This window comes from Strix aluco, chromosome 4, assembly GCF_031877795.1.
Source record: "Strix aluco isolate bStrAlu1 chromosome 4, bStrAlu1.hap1, whole genome shotgun sequence".
NCBI lineage: Eukaryota > Metazoa > Chordata > Aves > Strigiformes > Strigidae > Strix > Strix aluco.
Window position 1 is genome coordinate 82961954 of NC_133934.1, and position 26371 is coordinate 82988324.

General features: G+C 37.0%; 1 protein-coding gene across 1 annotated transcript in view; it reads left to right on the top strand.

Moving 5' to 3' along the window:
• The window catches only part of LRBA (LPS responsive beige-like anchor protein), a 424995-nt gene that overhangs the window by 350840 nt on the left and 47784 nt on the right, over positions 1–26371 (top strand). Inside the window, exon 48 of the mRNA XM_074821286.1 lies at positions 15197–15364. Coding sequence (XP_074677387.1) covers positions 15197–15364 — 168 coding nt within the window. The remainder of the gene's footprint in view (positions 1–15196; positions 15365–26371) is intronic.

Consider the following 26371-nt stretch of genomic DNA (forward strand, 5'->3'; position numbering starts at 1 on the left):
GAATACAGACCCGGTTAATTATAAAAGATTGAAATGTAGCAATAGACCAACCTTTTTCTAAGTCACTTCTTGCCCATGGAAAGGCACTGGCCATTTTATTGTTGCCTGCATGTGAGGAAACTGGAGAGGGTGGCTGTTCCAATAAAAATTAGGATTAACGTAACTGATTTACAAGAATTTAAGGCATGAATTACGTTAAATTATACACTTAGCAGATTCTGTCATGTCAGTGGCAAGGACATTATGTAAAGTCACTGAAAGTTTTCCTTGATTATGCTCTCAGGAACAGTTAAGCAGCGTTTCAAGCTTCCTCCATACATGTACATGTATGCAAACCAAATTTAACTGGGTTTTTAGTTTTTGTAAGAAGGGGAATACTGAATATAGCTTGTGGTGATTCCAGTCCAGCATCCTGGATGCTTTCATTTGTACCATCAAAATGGTTGTGGATAGTGCATGTTATTGTCTAGCTGATCGTATGCATTAGGACAAGTGGTGAATCCTGGCTTTGTCTAAAAGATTTCTGAGTAAGATGGAAATTTTCTGTGGGTGTATTTTCATGTCACCTGATCCCTGGAATAGACTCGCAGTATTGCTAAAATAGAAGTTTGTTTTGAGAGAGGAAGGAAAGGGGTTTTTTGAATCTAAAACTTTTCAATGAATTATTTTATAAAGCAGTTTATAATATTTTCTAGGTGGAGTGACAATAGCAAGATTTATATTAATATTGAACAATGTTTCCAAACAGATTTTAGTATGTGTGCATGCATGCTAAGAGAAGTAGTAAAACACACTCTATTCTTACATTTCATTAAGAAAAAATCCACCTGCATAGGGTGGCTGCATAAACGTCTGTTACTTTGATGTTTTGTTTAATTATAAAACGTTCACTTGAATTTGCTGACATCCTGGGGCAAAAAGGGTATTTGGAGAATTGAAGGCATGGTGAGCGTAGGGATTAAGAAATGGTTGCTAGTATTACATTAATAAACATTTGGAATATTCTGTATCAACCAGCACTACGCGTCCTCTGTGCCGCTCCCTGAATTAAATAGAACAATAACTCAATAGGACCAGTTAGAGAAGTTAGTTTTACTTTGGATCATTTTGTAGTAAGCAAGCATACCATATCCTACCCTATCTAATCCTTGTGTGCCAAAATTCTCTTGTCAGCTTGTCACAGAAGAAAAAAAATTTTCAGATGTGACTATTTGCGGTCCTCAGAGGTATTTCTTGTAACAATAATGAAGCAGAGAATAAGACTAATGTAAAGCTCTTTCCAAGGAGCACTAGCTATTTTTACTTTGATTCTTACAGTTTTCTTAATCATTTATTTCAAACCCCGTGGTAGGTGGCGGGCAGACATGTAACTGAATCTGGAATTGAAACCCAAACAGTTGATGAAACAAAATGGTAAATTCCTGAATCATCTTCAACAAAAGTGTAAGGAAGAACAATCTTCCCACATTCAGTTATCACATACATCATTACGGAAATGTGTGTGGCTTCAGCAATTCCTGAGTGTAGGGCAGAAAAAGGGATTTCTATTCAGAAATACAGTCCACCACAGTCATAAGTAACAAAGTCGTATAATCCTCCTAATGAACAGTTTGATGAATAACTGTTTTCCATTTGCCCAGTATACCAGTCCTGAAATTGTCCCATCACTGCCAATTTATTTTTTATGGGCATAATATTATATTGTATTGCGCTTTGTTACAATACGATGGAAGAGAAGTGTGAAGGGAGTGGGAGTCAATCATTCAGATACAGACTTTAAGCAAAGATTGGGTCTGTTCTTTGATTAACAAGACTGCAACAACGTTTATACATAGTATACTCTTACATTTTGATTGTATTTCTGGTTCCTTTTCTTCACTGGTGAGCTAGAAGTTCTTGGCAAAGCTAAATATACAAAATAAATATAAACCACACTGCAAGGATGGGTCCCTCAGAGAGAGGGAGAGAGAGGAGAAAATGATTTAATGCAATAATGATTTTAGCTATACACAGGCATCCCTTTTTTGTCTCGATTTGTTAAATTACCTGACGTCTGCATGTGTAATTTAAACAAAATTTTGTTCTCTAGTCCTTCTTCCTTTTGAGCTATCTTCTCAAGGAGAAGGATGATAAATGGAAACATAAACATAGCATGAGAATGTGAACTAGTTCCCAAACATTTCAGTGGTTTTTATAAACAACTGGTCATTGTTACCTTTTGCTGGATTACAGTTTCCTTTAGAACAACAGTGCTCTTCAGCTGCATTACAAAGTTGATTCTAAATGTTTTTGCATAGTTGCTTAAAGGCTTTAATGTTTAAATAATGGTTATATAATTATACATTGTTTAAACAATTAGCTTTTAAGTCTAGCAATAAGCTCACGTTTTATACACATACTACCAAAAATGATAATGAAACTGCATTTTAAAGATGTGAACTGACCTTAGAGTGAGCAACCACAGTTTAGGGACATTTGTTTCAATTTTATAATTTGATTTTTAACGCGCTCATTTTCATTTCGAAACATGAATAGTGATTCCCACCATCCTCCTTGGTCGCCCTGTGAACACAGACATGGTCAGCAGCTACTTTTTCTCCTTCTGAACCCTATTTTCAGCATTCCTTGTGCGTTGTGTGCCCTCTTCTCTAAGGTAGGAAGTGCCAGCTTGCATCTCACTGGTCTGTGGAGGCACAAAGGCTTGTCTGAGGCTTGAACTGGAGTGCCTTGGAGGGACAGGATTAACATCGTAGCATGTTAGTTGCTCCCCAAACCATCATGGCAGCTGTCGATTTATATTTTGAAACAATGAAAATAACAATTGATACAATAAATTAAGATACTGCTTAGTATTTTAACTTTTTCAAAGTCTCCTAATATTCTAGGTTCACTATTGTTGCTTGTCATGATTTGATTGCCTTCTTAAAATAACACAGGAAATGCATTTTTTTGAACTGCATTCATACAGTGATCGAATTGGGAATTTTTTACATGTGTTTAATACAGTAGCAGAAAGTCTAAGGATAAAAAAATCATTCTTTAAAAGTTAAATACATTTTATCTATTTTATAGGAGCATTTCAGAAATCGTATTTTATAGCTGTACTACATTTTAATTTTAGATACTGTACATCTTTAACGACTTTCTAATTTATACAATTTTTGTTTCATTGTCAAAACATTTAATTATATCATGTCTTGAAGGTGTAAAGCTGTCAAATAAATCAGAGGCTCAGTATAAACATTTGGTGAATTGCTTTTGCTACCATACTGTAGTTGTTACTGGGCAGTTAGTGGAACTTTTTTAAAGCATTTACTCAGCAGGTACAGGACAACACTGGTACAATGAATTGCTGATTGCTTGTAAAACAGCAGGTAGTAATGCCCTCACTCTTTGTAATTCTGCTTTGTGAAATAAAGTGGCAAGATAGCGTGGCAGAGAAAGCCAATGTGCAGCGAATATGTTTCCTGCCTAAGGGCTGCTGGAGATTGCCAATCCTATTTCCAGCAAAAAAAATGTAAAATTGTTGCTGTTTTCCATAGCGCAAAAAATGAAGTTCCCACCGCTAGAGGGAACGAACCGCGTTCACGCTTTGGAAAATTTGGTGACACAGGCATGAAAAATAGAAAATGCACAGACTGGATTTCTTTATGGAGGCCTTAATAGTTGTATTTAAAAAACAAAACAAAACAAAAAACCACAACAAACAACCACCAAACACCAAAACAAACCAACAACTTGCAGGTGTCTTTAAAATGTTCCTATGAAAAGTTTTCTCTTTTTTTAACCAATATTTTGTTCTGGTGTTCATACAAACTCCAGGCTCCCCAAAGTGGGGTTTGGATGAAGTAAATTAGTTCTACTTTGAAGCCTTTCTTTTCTCCCCCTTTCAGAATGAATGGGGAGGCCCTTGAATAAAAGCTGCTTTTCATTAGTGCCACCACATACCTATTTGAAAGGAAGAGCTCTTTTAGCACATACAAACACTGGAGTAAAGGAAAGCTTCCTTTTTTTCTACCAGAAGACCATCGGCTAAACAGCTCCTAGCTTCTCTTTCCAGTCAGGTGGTTTCCAATCAGAGTTAATTACTCCAGTCATTTATTCTAATCACCCTCTTCGTCGGCCAGCAGTACCCTGTCACGGGGTGGCATCGTTTGAAGCCAGTTAGGTTTGAAAGCCACTGCAGGGTACTTGAGGCTCATTAGCGAGGCCTCTCCATGCCTGGCTCGCGATATGCTCCCTGATTAACTCCCGGTGCCCCACCGCCGCCCCCTCCCCTCCCCGCGCCACAATTAACTCTTGCCTTGCTGATTGCCTTTTGCTCGCTCCCATGCTGCCCGCGCCGAAAACACGGCCAGCTCCCATTTGCAAACGCGGACGAAACACCGGTGTGCAGAAATGGCGATTTTTTTTTTTTTTTTTTTTTTTTTTTTCTTGCAAGGAACGGCTGGCTGCGGCAGCGGTTTTCTGCAGCGCTTGCCTGAACTGGGCCAGGCTCCCTGCGGCAGGGCCGGGCCGGGCCTCGCTCCCCCCGGCGGTACCGGGCTCCCCAGAGGCGGGCCGGGCCTCGCTCCCCGCGGCAGGGCCGCTAGCACCGGAGGGCCGGGCCCGGCCCAGGCCCCAGGTCTGCAAGCCTGCTGCGCCTTTTTTTTTTTTTTTTTTTCCTTTCATTCCCTTCCATATACCTGGTGTACAAAAAACAACAAAAAACCCAAAAAAAGTAGCAGCTTGTCCTCCAAAATAAAGGGCAGAATTTGCAGCCTTACCAGAATTTTTAAAAATAGCGTTAGTTTCTCAGGTGCTCTGTCGATAGGTGAACTTCAGGCTTAGCTTCCAGAGATTAGACTAGATATCTAACTGCTCTGTTGTGTGGATTTGATGGGCAGGCAACACGGGGACCTTCAGCTTTTCCTGGGTAAAATCAGACCTTTATGGTTCTGAACAACCCTGGCTTTGAGGCAAGATAGTATCCTTCTGCTTTGCTTACTCTGGGTAGGAAGACTCGCATGCCACAGGTATGGGATTTTATTTTAAAAAAACTCATTAGTGTTCTCCTCGGTCAGACTTAAGTTGTTTTATGTTAATGGATTGCAACCTTGTCATTTGGTTGTTGCTACTTAAAAACTGTGTGTAACAAGGTGTTGCTTTTTAGGTTTTTGTGGTTTTTTTTTAAAAAAATGTGTTCTTTTTCCATACTGGGAGGTAATGCCATAGATAGTTGCTTGCTTGTTTGCCCTGTAAAAAGCAAGACTCGTCTCTGGGAGTTCAGCCTCTGAATTAAATGGTTATTTGAAAGATGGGAGTTAAATGCTGGTTTATTGCAATATATTTGTTTTTTATTTCTAAATGCTGGTGTTTTTTAGGCCATCTTCTATGAAGAAAAAAGCCCTATATTGCTGATAGAAGGGGGAATTCTGTTTTTTTTTTTTTTTCTAGCATCTTATTTAGCTTATAACTGGAAAAATTTAATTCATTAAAATGTTAGTAAATGACCAGATGCTTTTTCAGCATATAACCTCTAAATGTTAATAGTATTCATCTCCTACACCCTTCCCACTAACACGGTTCATGGCAGAGTAATATAAAGGTTATGAAAAGTTTGCTCTCGACTGGCTACAGAATGTCTGTTGCACTTGGAGGTGTTTACGTCTTGATTTCCTGAGCATGCTCAATATACTCAATATATCACTTGTCTGTGTACAGCTGTCATAGTGGAAATTTGAAGCAGTTTAGGTGAAAGAAGGGAATAACATCTAGAAGAAATTAAACTGTCTACAAGAAAGCATCTATGAGCAAAACTGGTTGAAATTCAACATGCAATGCATGATGAAATTAGAAGAATAAAGATTTTGCATTTTCTGATGGACATTTTAAGAAGTAATTTACAAATATAATCCATTTTCTGTTTGATTTCTTTCAAGCATTGAACCTGACTCCTAAGAGCTCTTTGTTCTGTTACAAATTCCAGCACTAGCCCCACTACTCCCAGGGAGCAGGAGGGAGCCCAGGGGATCCACTGGGACAGGATATGACAAACAGTCAAGATTGAGTGTCCTCCTTAATCAGGAGACTGTGGAAGTGCTTGTCCCGAGGGTATTTGATAGAAGGTGAGCCACCCCGAGCACCAGTTCATCTGGATCCAGACATCCCGGTAGCTTGCTTAGCAAACATGCCAGCACAAAATGTTAAATGAGGACCTGCTGTGTTTGGGGAAGTTTGCAAAGAGCATTTCATTTTCCAAATAGTATCTTCCACAAATCTGATATTCTTCTTAAATGCTGAATGTAGAAGCTGATGATGTCCTTGATGCACAAATTCTCCCTTTCTCTGTCATTGTAAAGTCAAATAAAGATTCTCCTGTGTCGTTCCAGTTAAATGCCAGCTTGAGTCTGGTGTCCTCACCAAACATACCTTCTATTGTCATCCTAAGCCACTGCTCGGAGTGCCTTTATTTATAAAAGATCAGGGCTTCGCTGTTCATAATCATCTCAAATCCTGTGCTTATCTGTGCAACTTAGCCCCAGAGTGGGTTACACATTTGTGCCATGTGATAATATAGTACTGTTTCCTATTTTTGTAACTGTTTGATTTATTCAGATGTGGTACCCTAATTACCTTTGTAAATCTTGTGTTCTGTTCTCCAAAAGCTTCCTCTTCTGTGAATTAGCAGACAAGTCAAACGACAAGATTGAAATGACTTGTCTGCCTGACTTGCATCTAAGCTGTGTTTTAAATTTTAAATTCCTTGACCTTCTGTCATACCTTTTCCTAACCTTAAACAAATTTTTCTAGAACATTTTTTTCCCAGAACTGGCTTCAAAGACAAATTAGATTAGGTTCTACAACCCTTCTAAGATGTTTGCTCGTGCTATTTGCAGTGGTTTGAAGACCATGTGTTTGCAACCATTTCTGTCTCCTCTTACATGCATACTAATACTTGTTGATCATCACGGTTCTTGTGAATTGCATATACAACTGACACATCAAAGCCAGTATAAATGCTGCAAGCTGTTGAAACAGAGTGCAAAAATAAAGCAACAGTTGACTTTTAGGGCTTACAGAGTAAATCAGAAGGAAGAAACGTATGAGCAGTTTAGATGTAAAATACATTAAAAAAATCACTAGTTTCTCCCAGTTGGAAGTGTATTGGGCTGTCATTAATCAGACAGTATGCCAAGGCTTAAACTTTAATTTGAGGACTAAATGGGATGGTAGTACTCAACCTCAAGCTTAGCATGAAAGCTGTTTCAAGTGTAGTTTTGTCTGTGTTCCCATAAACCTTTTTTTGTGTTTTGATCATGCAGGTTCAGTTCATGTTTCAGACATTTTCTAAAACTTCATGACCTTCACTGCATTCACTAGTATCACTCTATATCACATTACAGTTATGCTAGCTATGTGTTCATTTAGTATAAGTAAGCCAAAACCCCACCGCTGGGTAAGTGTACTCTAATCATAACACTTTCCTGAATTTCAGAGTTTGGCCTGTTTCTAGCTTCAGTGAAAAAGCTTGTTTGACCTCAAAGGCAGGGAAATTTTACATGGTTTAAAGTTTTGTAGTGTGTGTTTTGCACCTCTCTCTTAATGGGAAAGAATCTGTAACCTTAAAAGGTGAGTCACTGTTTACCGTGACAAATGCCCTTTCTGAAGTGTGTAGTACTCTGACCTTTCAGTTTGTCTTTGGCTGGTACTTGACATTCGGAAGCAACTGTGATCATGTTGACAAGGCTCGAGGAGATGCCACGCAGGAGTCCCTCAACTAGAAGTATGCGAGTTAGCAGAAGTGTTAGAAGCAGTTTACCTGCACTAACCTTCTGAGAGGAAAGATATGACAGCTTGGCAGCTCAGGATGCTAACACGATCGTGCAGCTTTGCTGCCATCGGCTCAACCAGTACACAACACAATGTTGTGAAATACAGTCACATCTTCTGGGATTTTGGTGTTTAGGTGTGGTGTTTTGTGTTTTTTTTTTTTTTTAATACAAAACTTCATTTAAACTAATTTGACTGAGCTGACTGTCAGCTGTGTGGTTAACAGCCTGTGCTTCCATGGGTAATAGGTTCCAGATCCAGGCTGTCGGTCTTCATGCAAACAAGTGCTGGAGGAACTGGGAGAGAAATTGCTGAATTTCGGGAAGGAGGGAGAACTTCCTGCCTCCTTTTGGTGCTGTGTGTGAGGATTTTAAAATGGGATTTTGCTTCACTGTCTTGACCTCAGGACATTGCTGTCTCTTCTGGAGGAGAGGATCCTCTAACAATGTAGCAGACGTTTTAAACGTGGACAAAAAATGCAGGGGTGGGATGGGGGAGGTGGAAATGATGGGGAAATCAGCAACACCTCCTGGTGTTATAAATACTTGCTTTTAGCCATATCTGTAGTAATAAATGGTTATGGTCTAACCGGTTGTGGTTAGAGTTTCCGTGTGTCTCTGGGGAAAGCCAAATGCAAGCCACATACGTCAGTATTATCACAGTTATGAATAATGGTAGCCATTTCTGTGATTCCACAACTGTAATTAATTATGACTTCTATATATTATTTTTCATGTAGGGGAATTTAATAAAGACCTCCTGATCGTTTTTTGTTCCTATCGCAGTTCTTCTGTATCTTTTCTACCTCTGTCTGAGAAGAAATCCACCAATTAGGAAGGGGTCATTCTTAGTATGCCTTTTGAGTAGCATCTTTCGGTTTATGGAGCCAGCTGGCCGAGGCAGATTTTGCCCACTCTTTTTTTCAATGGGGAAGTTAGTTTTGTCACAACCATGATCAGTGGAATATGTGAATAAGTGAGGTAAGCCAACATGTGAATTGGCAGTTCATTAACTGTTGAGTACCAGTGTGCACGCTCAAGGAAAAGAGTATACCATTTACATGCACTGTGGGCAAATCAGCCCTTATTCAGCACGTGGCATTGTAACTACACTGTTTTGGGACCTGCGTTGGCTTTATTTAACTTGTTTTCAGTTTCTTTACGCTATAGTGTCGTCTTTGGAAATCTGTGTTTTTAAGTCTAGCTCTCCAAATGTGCTAACAGCCATATGCTTGTGTCTTCTTCTAATGGGTAACTTTGGAGATCCTGCAAGCCGGGATGCTTTACTTCACCTTTCTAAGGTGTTCTACTATGAAGGCTGTGGAATTGCTCACAAAAGTAAAGATAAGCATCTGTGTAAATGTTTTCACTATTGGCACCTAAGGTAGATGTCTAAACTTTGAAATTTAACAACAAAAATGCAACATTTGGTCTGTTTATATACTGTTCATGGTAAATTATAGCAATTCTGCCTTAAAATATTGCTCTCAAATTGGCAGATTATCATGGATATACTAAGAAATATTATTTTAAGGGTGATCACTGCCCTTTACGTAAAGAGTAGCTAAGAATGCTCCAAGGCAAGTTTTCATATTCACCTAAATCTTTTATTCCTGGCACCTAATGATACACATTTCAGTTGAGATTAAAGCTGAATTTCAAAGGAAATGTAGCTTTCATTTTATAAAATACATAACAGCTGTCTGACTTGTCCATTTAAACTACAGAATAACAGTTGTAGACTGAATATAGAAATCACCAAAAGATGCAAAAGTGCTCAAGATTTGTAGCTAAATGTGCTACTAATTCACTCTTATTTTGGTAATAATTACATAAATTCAGGTAGTCATTAGATTGCAAAATATTTTTCTTTTGTTGCGTGCTGTTTATGCAGAATATACCTTGCCACAAAATTCTGTTTGATTAAGTTACATCAGTACACAAATTTTCTCTTTTGCCATTACTTAGTACCTGCCATTACTTAGTACCTTATTCTTAAATACAGAGAGGTAGAAGGAGCAGGGGAAGGGAAGTTTATCTTCCAGAGATCTATGTCTGAGCTTCTTCTCAGATTGTTGATATTCTTTGTTCTATAAGATCAGTCGTCTTCAGTAAAACATCTGAGTTAAATCTTTTTATTAAGATTATATTTTCCAGAGTTCTTTTTGTATTTTATCCTAGTATTGGTAATCAAGTAAAGAAATAAAGTAAAACGCTAACTTTGGTTATAACAGTAGTGAAGAATGCATTGGCAGTGCACTTCTGGAACACACAAAAAGAAAGGAAAAATTAAATGGTTCTTATAATGTAAGCTGTAAAGTAATTGCTCACTTTCTGAAGTGTTCAAAGCAAATTGCAAAATACAGTAAATAAAACTATATGCATTTGGAACGGTTATTTAGCAAGTTTGAAACCAGCAATCATGTAAATGGTTTTGATGTCCATTTCATCCTTTTGAAATTTGTATTACCTTATGCAGGGCGCGGAGTTTTCTCCTTAGTACGTCTGCTGTCCTCTTCCTCCTCCTCCTGATATCTTCAAGGCAGGCTTGAGTTCGATATCTTTCTAATAGCTTCTTATACTTTTTTTTTTTTCTCAGATGTCTACCCATGCGATCAAATAGTGTTGCGGGTGAAAGCGTGTTGGGTAATTTACTTTTAAATACTAGTGGTTGCTGAGAAACCTCAAAAGATAAAGCCAGCACTTCAAGAGTTAATATGTTATTAGGAGGACAGGAAATCTGGCAACTATTGCAGAAACTAGACCTAATGGTGCACACAAACAATTTGTCAGTCGTGGTAAATGTGAATAGCTTTCCGCAAAGTGGCTGCTTTTGCTTTGTTTGAACAGCCTAAACTTTTCCTTTTTGGACTTTAAATCTTAGAAGTGAAATGTGATCCACATATTGAATCAAAATTATTTAATTCAAAACATATTTTGATTGGAACAAGGTTGACATGGAAAGAAACTCTAGAATAAAAAAAAAAAAGTTGAAAGGACTTTCTATCATATATTTAGCAGGAAAATTTGAAACAGTTCTAATTAGGCTGAAAAACCAGCCTTCTTCATTGTAACTTACAAAGGTCATATATCAATGTTAAGGCAGCATTACCAACTTGTGTCTGAAAGCCTGCACATGCAAACATAATTCCAGTTATTTGGCTTCATTGGTTCTGGTTTTGGGGGTTTTTTTGTTTTTTTGGTTTTTTTAAATGTACGTGCATGCACATACTTCCAAGACAGTTATATGTACCTGGTACTGCAGTTATGTGGGTGCTTTGTCGTGTTCGAGGATATTTTTCACATCAAAATTGTGTTTGTGCTAAAAATGTGTGAAATCCTAATTCATGTGGTTCTGTTCATACGTAAATATTTTTCAAATGGAATGTAGGAAAAAAGACTCAATGATTTTAAGTGTTTCAAAGGAAATTGCTTAGTTCAAAGAGGAACTAAAATATTTAGCCTATTAAAGGTAATAGGCAATTATTTGTACTTGAGATTTGTAATGTCTCTCTTGCCGATGTAGTATATTCCTGGGGTTTTTGTGTTTTGTTTTTTTTTTTTTTTTAATCGAGTGAATAGGAAAGATTATTCATGTATGAGAAGCAGTTTTAGTTTCTCATCAAAGTTTCTGCCTTCATTTTAACTATAGAAAACACATTTTGTATAGGTTGGACTTCTTTTCTGTCTTTCAAGTAAGAGTTACATGCATGGTTTATGCTATGCTTCAAGATTGCTTTAATCAGCATAGGAATAAGGCAAGTTTGTGATCTATTTCTGAATAGCTTGATTATGAATAAATATCTATGCTGGTGAAAAGAAATACAGTTATCTTTTCATCTGATTTCAGCATTGGAACATCCCAATCTTAAGCATGGTATATATTGGTTTTTAATAGGCATAATTTCAAATCCTACATGTCATTACATAGTCTAAACCAGAAAGAAAAGTACAGGGCAAAAGCCAATAGTAGTCACTTAAAAGATACAAATCTTGATTCCAAGGGTATAATAATGTTTGGGAAGATATATCATCATAAATAGTTAGAGTACTTCTACTCAAAAAAGGAAAAAATCTTTCTTAACCTGCTAGTTTTATGTTTTTGTCGTTCTGACCATGTTATATCAGTATTAGACTGATAATTAGTCTTCAGTTGCTAGGAGGAAATTATTCTCCGTTCATTCCTTTCAGAAAACAGGGCAAAAAAATATGTACATAAAATAATGAATTTTGGAGTCCTTCGTGAAGAAGTCATTTTGATTGCACATATTTAATGTCAACAGACTGTGCATTTGAAAAATATTTATGAATAAACTAAAATTTCCTTGTAAGACCAAAGCTTCAATTTGTTGATGTGTCTGAAGCATTTCTACCTTGGGAACAGAGAAATGAAAGTTACTAATAGGTGTTTGTGTTTGACATCTGTATACTGTACTTTTTAGCATATCTCAAGTGTTTTAGTCTCTGCCTAATAGATCTCATTAAAGAAACAGATATCAGCCCCAAGACAGTTTGTCAAAGTTAATATGACTCCCTGTGGACAGAATTGACAATTTGTGTGTGGCTTCACGTGACGGTCTTTTCATGGGCTTGTTTGATCCTTTAACAATTGGGCATTAGTGACTGATTTATTTTACAATAACTCGATAGGATTGAATATTACTGTATTATGCTGGACATTTTAGAGGATTTTCTTGGTTTGCACATTTTCTTCAGAGCACACAGTACATAATGTACTCGGTCTGCTGTGGGAGCGCTAACAATTGATTGGTTTGCTTTAAGAGCAGCATGGGAAGGATGTTAGTATCCCATCGCTGCATGCCATATTTAACTTGAGCCTTAATGAGCACTGGCTGTCCTAGATGTTTAAGTAATCCTAAATGCTTAGCATTCAATACCCTTGGTTTAGTTTTGCAAGAGGTAAATGCTAACAGTAACATTTTTTTTAGAAAAACCTTCTTTTAAAACTGGATAGTTATGTAAATTGGAACCTTTTCACTTCTCAGATTTATTTTTTTTTTAAGGAGCACCCATACTTAAATAGTATATACCAGTGTGGCTATAAAGTGCATCGTATGTACTGGTACATTGTGTTGTTTTCCTTGAAAGTCTGTTTTATTTCTTAATCATTATACAGACTGTTAACTATTCCTCCATCAATTGTGTCATAGCATAAGTACTTCCCTCCAACCAAGAACTTAACTGTGAACCTCAAATGACAGGCAAGATTATTCAGCCTTGGAATGTGTGTACTACATTTGGTCTGTCCTTCAGGGTCCTGGATATTGATGCTGACTGTAGTAATTTTTTGTTTAACCCTTTTATTTGTGATTTGGCAAATAAGAAAGAAGATATAAAATGGCCTAACTTGGAAAAAAATGAAAAGGAAATTATCTACTTTTGAATCTGTGTAAATTACAAGTGTAAAATAATTTTAATCTTGAAAAAGAGAATTAAATCAAGGATGGCTCCCAACCATTCCATGAAAAGGCAGAGAGTGTGTGTTAGTTTTGCTTTTTAAGAAAAAAGTCAAATGTATATATCTGTTAATCTGAGGAGATTAGAGATAGTCACGTCCAAATGCTTTGTGAGGGTAATATGACACATTACAATCTAGCTTTTGAAGAAAAGGAAAATATGAACAACCTGTGCACATACTAAATATATATATATATTAAAAAATCACAAGTTGCTTAACGTTATTTTTCCTGACATTAGATAGTTATAATGATAACAGTAAGTATATTCTAGGGTTAATTTTTTTTTAGCAGGATAGCAAGAAAATTAATTCCTATCGTTGTCATTTGCTGAGCCCTGTAGAATTTTATGGCTGCACATTGTAGTATTATGGACACTCATGAGACTCCTGACTGGTTTTATCTTATTAAACAATTTTGAAATCATTAATTTTTAATTGGCCAGCTTGTGGTTTTTTATAGTTTTAATTGTGTGTCTGTGTCTAAATGTTGGGGTTTTTTTTAATTTTTTTTTTAAAAAAAGAAAAAAGTAAAAGAAGAAATCCTCTCTAAGCATATATGTTGTATTTCCATATGATCATTCAAAGAGATACTATAGTGCGTGGTAATTCATTTTAAAGAATGCTTTCAGCAGTTCAGTAGCTGGGAATCCTAATAATAATAAAAAAAAGAATGATATGATGTTGAAGATATGTACAGGTCTTTTCTTGATTGAAAGTTCTAATTAAGTGAATCGAGGAAAATTAACTGAAATTAGCTGTCAGAAAGTCACATTTAAATGAGTGATGATCTGGTGTGGCAGTAAACATTTAAATGATATAAATTGCCATTTAAGTGTATGGTTTAATGTTTGTCATGCATTAATATGACATGAGACTGCAGTGACAATCAAGCAGCTTGCTCTAATTTGAACATATTTAGGGCTTTTGTGTGGAGTGCACCACACAAATTAAGACAATTGCTGTTTTTATGTGTCAATTTAAATGTTGTTTTCAGGCATTGGTTAATGAAACAAACCCATCATTTTTGTGTGCAAATTGCAGAGTGATTTCCTTGGTTTTCAGATTAATTTTAACTTCCTCTGCTCAAAATTAGGAATTTCCTTTACAAGGAAAATGCCATTTATTTCCTTAGATGAAGAGAACCTCAGACTTTGTTATGTTGTTTCATTTGCTCATTCAAATAAGAAATATATTGAATCCTGTGTATCAAATAGAGGAAGCAAATCCTACTAGTGATTTAATCTAGATGAATTAACTCTTCAGATGACAATGATTTTTAGGTTATCTTTTAATACATTTGTGCTGTATCTAATCCAAGGTGGAGAGATTGATTATCGTTTGGATGTTTTTGCCTTGGGGATTGGGTTGTAACTGGATAACATCTTCAGAAAAGTGGCTTAACCATTCAGCATAGTACTGTTTCTGTATAGGTTTGTACAAGAGATATATACAAGAAATGCGTAAAAGTAATAGCAATTTGATATTCCAGCATGTTAAATAATTTGTACCCTAACATCCCTAGTTAGTTCAGTTTCCCCAAGTCTATCAATCTTCTCTCTGTCAGAATCAGATTATCATGCTGTTATTATTCACAGTGCACATCACACAGAAAAGCACAATTTCATCTTGAGAGTTCATAAAATCATAGCCTGGCTGTCCATAAATGCTTTCCACTTACTGCTTTTTTTCTTATTCCCACTATTATAAAGCAAGGTCTTCTGGTCAGCAGGGGGTAGGGCATGAGACTCTACCACAGGGCCCACTTTTTTTTGTCTAGAACGTCTAAAATACTGTACTTAGACTTGTTAAGATAGTTTTGTACGCTTCAAAAAATGCTTCTACCACCACTAAATGATGACTATCTGGCAAACTCAAGTTTATATATTTTGTGTGTGTTTTTTTACAGGCATTAGAAAGTGAGTTTGTTTCCTGCCAGCTTCACCAGTGGATCGATCTGATTTTTGGCTACAAACAGCAAGGGCCAGAGGCTGTTAGGTCCCTAAATGTGTTCTACTATTTGACTTATGAAGGAGCTGTTAATTTAAGTTCAATAACGGATCCCATATTGAGAGAGGTAAGTTTGTACTTTAAATATGGGAAAGGAAAATCTCTGGCAACCACTGCAGTGTAAAGACTCCACGTTGTTCAAGGCTACCGGCAAACGTTCAAATCTTTGTGTTCTCTTGTGGTTTTGGCTATGGGCCAGACAAATGCAAGGTGCCTGAACCGGTTGTCACAGCATGCAAAATTAAGAGAACAAGCATGCAAGTTGTTCTTAAACTTTGTGCACCTGGATTCAGCACAAACTGGATGCCAAGATAAAAATAAATGTTGAAGGATTGCTTCAGTTGCTGAGGGCAGGCATTTTGCTCACTAATACTGGATCTTAATGTCAGAAGACAGTAAGCAACCTTGATTTGCTTGTACTTTTGAATTTGCTTTTACAGTTTTAACAATCCTCTTCTAATGCAATCCTGCATATGTAGTACACATCAAACACCATAGTTTTGTATCTTCCATTATTTTTATTTGGCTTGCTATCAAATTAATAATAACTCATCCTGTATTTTTCATATGCAAAAGTAATTATTTAAACATTGGAACGATCAGTAGACTCAGACTCCGCACCACTCGGAAAAATCTATTTGCTGAAGTATCCCTTGTTGTCTTAAAGACTCCTCCCTCCTCCATCTAAACAGCTGTTTAAAAAAAAAAAAAAAAAAGGGGCAGGGTGGGGTGGGTGATTAAAACAGATTTTTGATCGGTTTTATGCTCTCTGTTCAGGCAACACATTGTTATCAAGTATGTGTGCAAGTATATTAACTACAGAATAAATGTAACTGGTACTTTGTTATAAAATATTCTGAGTCCCTGAGAACAAAGTAATATGAATGCTATCAACAATTTTATTTAAAAGGGTGGCTAGATGTATACTGATGGGGAATATATGTATGAACTGAATGAAAACAAGAATGAAGACATTTCTGCTTACAAACATTAGGTTTGAGGTTCGCTGTAGAATTCTAGGCTAATCCTAGTTGAAGTATTTGTTATTTATTGCTTATTGAAAGAAGGTCTGAGAAGCAAGCAATTATTATTTTAAATAATACTATTTTCTCAGTACATACTGGCCATCTGACTATTTGGAACACCTTGACAGCCTCTGTAGAGGAAGTCCCATCGTAGCAACCCTGTGGGTTGTAGCTGGCTTGTGGGTGCAGTGCAAAGGTTTGTGGGGTATGCAGGGCATGTAGGGGTGCTCAAGGACTGGCTTAAGGACCAAGAGTGATGGCTGGATGTCGTCATTACATTTGGGCTAAAATATAGATATTGCACAGAAATACATTTAATTGAGCTAAGAAAAGAGACACTGGAAGACTTGGCTTCTAAGAAAAAATGTCATCATCTGGGTTTGAAACTGTTATTGACCCAAGGGTACTAGAAGTTCACTCTGCCATGTTTTTATTTCGTTGATAATGTTTTTCCACTGTACACTGACAAGGAAATATTCTTACCTTGTAAGAGTATTTATTAGACTCTTGAAGTGCTAGGTTTAAGCGTGACCTGAAAAATAGACTGGGCATTGTGTGTAATTTGTTCTTAATTTTGTTATTAAATGAACCATCATTGAACCATCATTTATGAAACTAATACTTGAAGTAATACTAATCAAAATAGCAGTCTGCCACACATAATTTTTATGTAGTTCTTAATTTTTCTGGAACAGTTCTATTACCCATTTAACTGTGATCTGTTCTACTTGTGTCGTAGCCTGAAAAAAAGTAATTTAAGACCAGGGAAGTTTCAAATCTGTCTGGAAGTGTGAATCATCTCTCTTAGACAGGCATTCACTTTGTACTTCTGGAAATATATTAATACCTTTTGTTACCAAATCTTTTTCATTTGTCATGTTTTTATTGTACTTCAATGTTTCTTATTTTTGGGTTGTTCTGTGCTGCCTGAACTGAGTGGCATATAAAAATGAAAACAGGAGAGGAAGAATAGCAGTGTTGTTGAGTTCATAAGAATGGAGTAGCTTAGCAGAAGCAGAATTTCAGAACACTACTGATGCTGTGAAAAATACATGCTGATGAATGCAGGCAGCAGAATGAATGGTATCTTGTGGCACTTTCATTCTGAGTTACTTGAAGATTGGTCCAATGGAATATTTTTATTTCAATGGAATATTTTTATTTAGTATTTTTAAGCAGGTCAGTAATACAGTAAAAAGGTTCCTGTTTGGTTAGGTATCCCTTGCTATTTACATGTATTTGTGAAGCATATTTTTGTATTATGTAAATGTGCCTGTGTAATTTAAAATGGTACATATGATCAGCTCTGATATGATATTGACAGTGAAGAGATTTAATGACTATCATCACCAACGGTGAGTTATTCTGTTTTTACTTATGAGTAGAGATGAAAGTAATAAAAAATCTGTTTGTGTGTATATCTATGTGCATAATCATTCTATATCTATGTGCTAAATGAATTTATCATGCACCTTTGACAGCCTCACCTTCTTCCTGCTTACTGATCCATCTCCCTGAGGAACTGCGCTAACATTCTATACTGCCGAGCAGCTTCAATCAGCATTTATTTTTCTCCTTCAGTCAGCTTGCCAGAAAATATTACTTCTTTTCTCCACCAGATTCCTGGTTGGAGGCCAAATGAGTTTCTGATCTGGGCAATTAACAGTATTTTTAGGCAGGCACAACACCTCAGATTTATTATCTGTTTATTAGGCAACTACTAAACCAGAAGTTTTACTCAGGATTTCTTGGTTTCAAAAAAGATGATTTTGGCTTTTTCCTCTTGATAAGGTTCAGGGTTTGGGTCTTCAAATCTTGACAGTTGTAGCAGAAAATATATATTTATTTGCAAACCTAAACCAAGGAGCAGTTTCTGTGTACCCTGAGAGCTGCAAGTTACTGAGGCTTTTAGGTATCATATGGAAATAATAGCATGTGCTTAAAGCATAACAGTTTCTCCACATAGATGGTCTATGCTTAGCCTGGACCACATCAGTAATGAGAAGCCTATGATGCATGTGTTTCTGAAGTATCTTCACAGATATATGTATGGATATTGGTGACCTAACTCATCAGGAGAGGCCACACACAGAATAATAGTGGAAGGAACTGGGGAGTGGAGGAGTTTAGGTTAATGCAGAATTTCCTTAGGTCTCCTAAATGGCTCCAACTGGCACCTTTATTTTTATAGGCAGTCAGGTTATATATATTACAAGAAGGAAGCACTCGTCTAGGAAGGAAAACTACTTGATTAAAACCATATTCCACCTTCCTTTTTTTTTTTTTTTTGACTGAAAATGTAGAACTTTTACATCCTCTCATACTGCTGTGAACAATTTTTTCCTGCCATTCTTTCTGCCTATGGGAATAAAGGAAGTAAAGTATTTTGAAAGGATCTGACTGCTATAATAGAAAATTTTAAACTAAAATGCAAACCATGGGCCACATGCTACCTTTTGGCAGATAAACCCTGGGGAGTGCAAAGCTTGCATAATTCAAAGGCAAATCTCAGGGGGAGGGGAGTAGATCAAGAGAGGTTTTGAGTCGCAGCCAGTGGGGGAAGGGAACTACAACCATGAGAAGCAAGGCAAGAGATCCATTATATCTGCTGGCATATCTTGTGCATTACTTGTACCTGCAGGGACCATTTCTTCATCCTCTTCCTTTTTCCTTGAGCCATTTTTGCAGCACTGTCATTGACTCTAATCTTTGTACTTGTGTGTCTTTGCTGAAGGAGGTTACAACTGCAGAAGGAAGTTGCTGTTCAGCTGACAAGCAGTAAATACCACATCTTTTCCCCTTGGAAAATATGGTATTTGCCAGCAGAGGTGTGCTGTATGACTACCTTCTGGTGACTGGTTCTTGAACACCACATTTTGATCTGTGGAACTCCCGATCACAAGATCTGCCTTGGAAGGGCTTTTTTGTTGCCTGTATGGAAGAGGCAAGGAGTCACAGTAGCATAGATAAATGCCATCTGACCGTTCTGGAGAGAATTCACAGCACCTTCTTATCACAAATTCTGTTCTGTTTTTGCAATGGCTGTCCAAGAATGGAGAAAAAAAAAAAAGAAGTAGAATTAGATCTAAACTATTGAGACAAGCAACTGATTAAGAGGTGAAGCACAATCCATAGAAAATAATTTGTATCTTGGACTGATTTGTGTGTATTCCACTAGTTTATTGGTCAGAAGAATAGAAATTCCTCTTGTCTCTGGTGTAGTGTCACAGAGGATGATCCTGAATCTGGGCTGCACTTGGAGTTCCTAATTAAAAAGTCCATTTCTCCACTGATACTCCTATGTAGCTAGCATAAACACTGGGTAAGCATAAAGAAAAGACATCAATTTAGTAGTGGGAAGGCAAAATGTTACTTGGAGAATACATCATTTATTTACTACAGGAACCCCTGAACCTCAAGAAGCATACTAAATTTTGTACCCTGCTTATCAAAAAACACCTAACCATATTCTTCAAATAATTTAAAATACCATCTGATACAATCTTTGTAGGCAGTAATTAAGGAAGACTGGTGATTTTAAAATTAGCAATAATAGTTCAAAAAAAAAGAGAGAATTAATCCCATCCAATTAATACCCCACATACTTTTCTTAACTGATTTGCTTTTAGCCTTAGATGATTCAGTTGTTTTATACTTCCTCCTTTGAAGAGAAGGTGCCTTTTTGTTACATGAAGGTAGTCTGTTTAACATTAGGAAGCACAGCGCTCTCCATTCCATCGGCACCTTTCTTTCTGCTGTTGATATTTTATTTCCATATGAGCTGAGGAGTTTCAGAAATTGTGAAGAATCAGCTTGGACATAGCATTTGGTATGTTATTTGAATGTGCCACTTCTGATTATATAAAGAGAGGAAATAATTCTTTTATTTTCAGTTTTAAGGCATATGGGGTAGATTATTTTATGGATAATAGCTTTTAAATGTTGCCTGAGATTAATATCTTTGGGTAAATTTTATGCATCTTAGACCTATCTCTTATGAGTCTAATTTTATTTTTAAATATTTACAGTTTGAGAGACTTCTGTGCTTTCCAAAAGAAGTTACAAGGATGTTTAGTTTACATGACCCCAGTTTCATGACAGCAGTAGCAGATCTGATATCTTATCCCAGAGAAAGCATTTTTGGCCTCTCTTTTAGCTGTGTTCATGGTGGGAGTTAATAGCATATTTCAGCTCTAACTCAGCTGGAGAACTCTGAGAGCAGTGAATCTTTCACAAAGTATAAACATGATTTGTATTTATAGCATAGTTAACATTTACTAAATAGTTGGGAAAACGATCAGTCTGGTTTTAGCAGGTTGGGCAACAGTCTTTGTTGTGGCTGTGATGAGTTTTAAAAAGTAGGATAAAGTGATTATAAAATACTGTCACAGAGCAGTAAATTTAGATGTGCTGAATTCAGTAAGTAACAAATTTGTGCAGGCAAAATTCAAAGTACTGTAGAAACAATCTTTGAATCATCTCTGGCCAGAAGTATGTTGCACAGATGGCATGCTTGACGTTGTACAGCACAGGAACAGTGTGAAAAGCCAAATAAATGTTAAGAATTGGTCTAGTTTTAATTGCAAATCTATACTGAAATACCATTATATGGAGCCAGAATTAAGAAGAATATATTTAAAGGAAAACATACTGATTTCATGGCTAAGGAAAGGTCCAGCCAAACCTGTCTTTTACTGTGAAGGTACGTGGAGCAGGATTACGTAGCGAAGACGGGGTGTCCGATGCTGTTGTGGGTGGGCAGGTACTGCTGCTGCACGAAATCAGCTTGTCTGGGCATCAGGACTCTGCCGTGAAAAGATGAGTATTTTCTTCTGCTAAAGGGAGCTTTAAGATAACAGGAGCGCCATGCCTGCCCCCAGTTCGTGTCATTTACCTATTAATTCTCACATCACCGCTCACCCTGTGGTGTGTCAGTGGTGTGGGAGTAAACAGGCAAAATGAGCATAAACAAGTGTTTACTGTGATATCTGGGAGGTGCGGCACTTCTTTGATTCGATTCAGCCCAGGGTTTGACATGATGAATGGGGGTTTATTGCCCTTTGTCTTAACTTACGTATTTTCTACAGCGCTTAGAAACAGACATAAAAGTATTCAGCTAGGTTTCTATCCAGAAAAATATTTGACCTGGATGTCCTCTTTTGTCCTTCATTACAGAATAGATTCTGATTTTACCTGGTGCTTCCGCTTCTCTATCCAGCAGGAAAAGGTGATATTTTAGAGTTCATTAAAGTAGGACTGAGAGGCCTGATGTACAAGGATTAAAAAAATAAGAACCAAACAACTGCTTTGGCTGGAAGTAGTAAAGCTTTTTGGAAGGAGGCAACTCATGTAAATTAGTTCTTCAGCTCCGAGTGCTTTTTTCTCAGCCCCTGATTGAAATTCAAAGGATAGATATTTTCAGCGCAGTCAGTTCCCTCACCTCTTCTTGCTTGACCTGTCTTGTGGATCTATCAGAGCCAGAGAGGCCTTGAGACCCCCTGGGCTCTTCACATTTTCATTTGTGCCTGGCTGGTCAGTCCTTGATAGCTGACATATTCGTTGGCCAGCATTAAATAAGAAAAAGTAATCAAAAGATAAACAAGGGATGGAAGAAAGTGATGTTCATAATCCTTCAAAAATAGCTATTTTGAATGGAAAGTGTTTCCATTTTAAAACTTTTTTTTTTCTTCCATATGTGGAAAGAATGAGATATACTAGTGTATAGATAACTGTATAGCTACTGTTATCTGTACACTAAGCCATTTAGCCTTGAATCAAACATGGAAGAAGGCTACAAAAATGTCATTATTTTTTGTGTCATCAGCATGCTTTGGCTAATTATTTGCAGACTCTTTATGCAGTCCAAACAATATCTGTATTGACTTTCACAGCAATAGGGAAACTAAAAATTTTTGTTTGGAGTGTTTTCATTGTATTTGCTCATTGCAGCCCAGGGTGTCTGGCTCATCAATGTTCCCACTGTGTCTACAGATGTGGTGTGGTATTTACTTACCAAACGGAATTATATTAGTTATTAGTTCCGTTTGAACAATAGCTGCTTCTTGAGTGAGAAAACTTGCGATCATGCCAAAGGTGCTTTTCCTCAAACAGTGTCCCAAAATCAAGTCTCAGTTAAACACTACATTTTATTAAAGGCTAACAAAAAGTTCATTCATTGCAGTAGAAGACTCTGAGATAATATTGTACCCATACTTTGAAAACAGCTGGTTTGATCTTGCAGGTAGTAGTTATGACTTAGTTTAAATAAATGTATTTCTTAGCTTAGCAAAATTAGTTATTTGTTTCTTTTTCACAGTTGTTACAGATTCTGAAAGGTGATCACGCAAGAAAGTTCAACGACCATTAAATGTTAGATTTTTACATCCGTATATCCACTTCCTTCAGATCGAAATGTTTTGTTTTAATGAAGCTTTTTTACTTAATAGAGGTGGCATCAAAGTTGAAGAAATGCCACGGATTGCTAACATTAGAACAGATTGCTTTTTTCCAGAGGAAAAGTTTTGTATCAGAAAACCTGGAGTCAGCTAAGTAGCAAGTAGACTGTGTGAAGGTAGCAAGCTTTAAAGGTTATGTTTAGCTATTTAGAGGAGTGAATGAATAATTTGAGAAACTGATGAAGTTTCAAGGTATTGCACATGGCAATGCCACTACTTTCTGTGTGATAATTACTGATTTTAAATGAAAGCACTGAGTTGCTCTCTTGGAATCTTCAGCTGCCACAGTGAAGAGAGGCGTGAGGCAATTTTGGTTGTGGTGCTCAAATAAAACGGAGACTGTTATATTTTTAAAAACTAGCCCCAGAGCTGCTTAGGATTTTGCTTGTACTGAATCCAGCTTTATTTGCAGGTCTTTAAATTCATCTTAACTTTGTTTTTAGACTCTTTTCCCTTTTTATTTTCAGTCTCTTTGAAGTAATACCAGACCTGTTTTTTTAGTTCTATTTTTTTTATCTGCTTCTTTCCAGTAGCCAAAGATTTAGGTGTTTTGAATGAGCACATCAGTGCTCCAGACAGAGATACTGTTTGAAATTATCCATGAACCCAGTGCCTCTGAACATTATTGAGTGACATTTGTTTCTGTTGGTTGTGTCTGCTCTGACTAACTGGTTTCTTTCAGATTGGCAGCTGGGATTACGCTGCAGTAGACGGACAGCTGCATGAACTGGAGATTGCAGCCAGGCCCTGCTATGCCTCTGTTTAATATGCCTGGAATGTATATATTCAGATTGGAACAACTTGCATGGCCCTGAGGGGGATCTATTTGTATTCTTACAAACTGTGATTACTTCCTGCTTTACTTTAATGACTGCCATGTAATTGTCATCCTGATTTGTCTGAACAAAAATACTTCGTTTTTCTTTATTCTCACAGAAAATTTCTTCATGTACTTTGAGAGCTGGGTTATTGGTTTTGTTTTTAAAGGTGTAGTGGAAGGTATCCTACACTGTGCTCCTTAATAATTCTTTTCTGTGATGCAAACAGAAGAAAGTATTATTCATATATTGAATCGCAAATAGCTCTGAGAAAAACAAAAAAAATCCTGTGTAGGGTAACCCCCCTGCCCCCCAGGGGTCTGTAGTAGTTTGGATTTAATAAATAACAAGTGGTTAGACTAGTAGCCAACTTCCAAACAGACAACTGTGGTATTTTGAGCAGACAGAAGGAAATGAAATTAGAAAAAAAAAAAAAAAATATGCGAAAGATGTGTTTCTTGCAAAGAAGCTACAAGGAAGGAAGAAAAAAACCCCTATGTTTCATTTACATGTGATGGCTTTCATTTCTACGTTGTTTTCTTGTGTAACGAGGCACGCTCAGTTTTGTTACATACATCCCTAATGCACCGCAGCAGGCAAAGGTTGTGCACTTTTTACTTCTTACCAACTTGCTAGTGTACTCTAATAATGTCCCCCTCTGCAGGTTGTTGACAGTATTTCTGCCCACGCTTTAGCTCTGAAGCCGTAAACCTGTGTTATCTGAGTTGAAGTAGTAACTGCATCAGCGGGCTGCCACAGGCATCCTTACTTTTTGCAGGCGTGGTTAATAATACCCAGAGAACAGTATGTAACTCTTGATCTTGTATCTTTTCTTTAGCCTTTCTTCTCTCCTTGCTCCATTCCCTCCCCCTGCCATTTGCTAGATTTTGAAGGTAGGATAGGCCAATTTTCTTTAAACCAGTACATTAAGTGAATAGTGCAATGATAAAAGATTGAAGTGATTCAATATAAAAGGGTTGATTTGCAAAGTCGAAAGAAGAGAAAGGTTTTTCTGGTTTGGCATGAAGAAATTAGGCTGCTCATTTTATTTTTAAAACAGTGGATGGGAGTGTGTGAATTTATAATACTAACATTTGAGCGCTATATTTTTTCTCCGGGTCAAGTGTAGTGCAATATCCCCAGGGCAGGTGTATAGTCAGCAAGCATATACGTTGCCTGTTTCGGACAAGCATTTTGCCATTTTTCACAATCTTGATCTAACAGAGTTCGTTATGAAACAAGGGGAGATGGTACTATAAAGAGCTCGTCTTCTATAATCTTTAACCTGTTTCCAGCAATTTTATCTAATTGTTATGAATCATTCTTGTTCTTTGGCTAATGTTATCTGTGTCTCTGTGAGAAATTGAACTAAGAATCTTACTGTAGGACTCTGAGTGACTATCTGGTCGGCAGAGGTTTTCTGATCACTTATCAGAGCTTGATTTTAATCACCATCCCATGGGGAAAGGAGCTAGTCAGTTGGCTGCAAAGCCATTCAACTTCACCGTCTGAGGGGAAACCTGTCAAATATTCTGTGTTCTCTGGTGCTGTAAAGCAACATCTGGGTGGAAGGAAAGGGAAAGCAAGTAATCATAATTGCATATTGCTCAAGCCAATAGAAATCACCGAGGAACATGTGTGTAAACCTTTTTGAATATTGAAAAGTGAGGTAGGAGCGGCAGAGAGCCAAAGTAATTATTTTTGCAAGAGCTGTTATTTTCTGGACATATACTGGGTAAAAAGATGGAGGATGAACCCAAAACATTTTCTGTCCCTGACATATACTCTGAAAGAATATGTATTACAATGCATGATGCTGTTTCACCTGGGCTTTCAAATCTTTGGCAATTAAATCTTACAGATTTGAGAAGTAACTGGAAATACTTTGGTGTAGGTCTGTAAAGGCACATTGACTGAAAGTAACTTCTTTGTAGTGGAGTTGTAGCTTGTCGTGCGTTCAGACTGAGGCGTGCATTTTAACACGGGTATGCTGTGCCGGTAGACTCTTCAGACAATTTGGTGTTTTGTGTCTGAGTAGGCATGATGAAAACAACGCTGAGACTCTAAGGGTCTTTAAATCTATAGTTAAATGGTGTATGTCTTGCCTTTTAACTATATGGGCCTTCGTTTTAGGATTTGAGTTCAAAACTGGAGACCGTTTCATTCTTTCTCTGTGACACTCATTGCAGTTCCCCCTCCACCTGCCCTCCCTCATATTTAATTTTATAGTTCTTTCAGACATAAACATGAAAAAAAGCAATTTTGACTTAGTCTCTGAGTGTTGCTGCAAAGAAAAGTAACAAACATCTGTTTTTACCTTAACTGCATCCATATGTTCAACCTCCCCATCACCCTCCTTCCCAAAAAATTTACAGCCGTATTTGGTGGGTACTGCATACTGTTGAATTAACTTTCTTCACAGTTAGATTAGAGGGTAAATTCAGAGACTGAAAATATCCATACTAAACAGTGGCCAAAAGCTGTATTATAGCTAAGCCAAGTTTTCAAGTTTTTCACTCTTCCTCTTTTAATTTACTTTCCTATTCCCCTTCTCCCCTTCCCACCCCCCAAGAAAAGAGGAGATGATCCAGGAGACTTTATTTAGGAACAGGATATTGTGGTAGTCGGTTAAATGTTACCTTGTGAAATTTGCTTATGGCTTTCATACTTATAAATTAATTAACATTTGAAATACCGTGTTTATCACAGAAGCATGTGGTTTGAGATGCATACTGTGTGCATTATTGTAAAGAGTTAGTTACCTTGTTTTATTTTA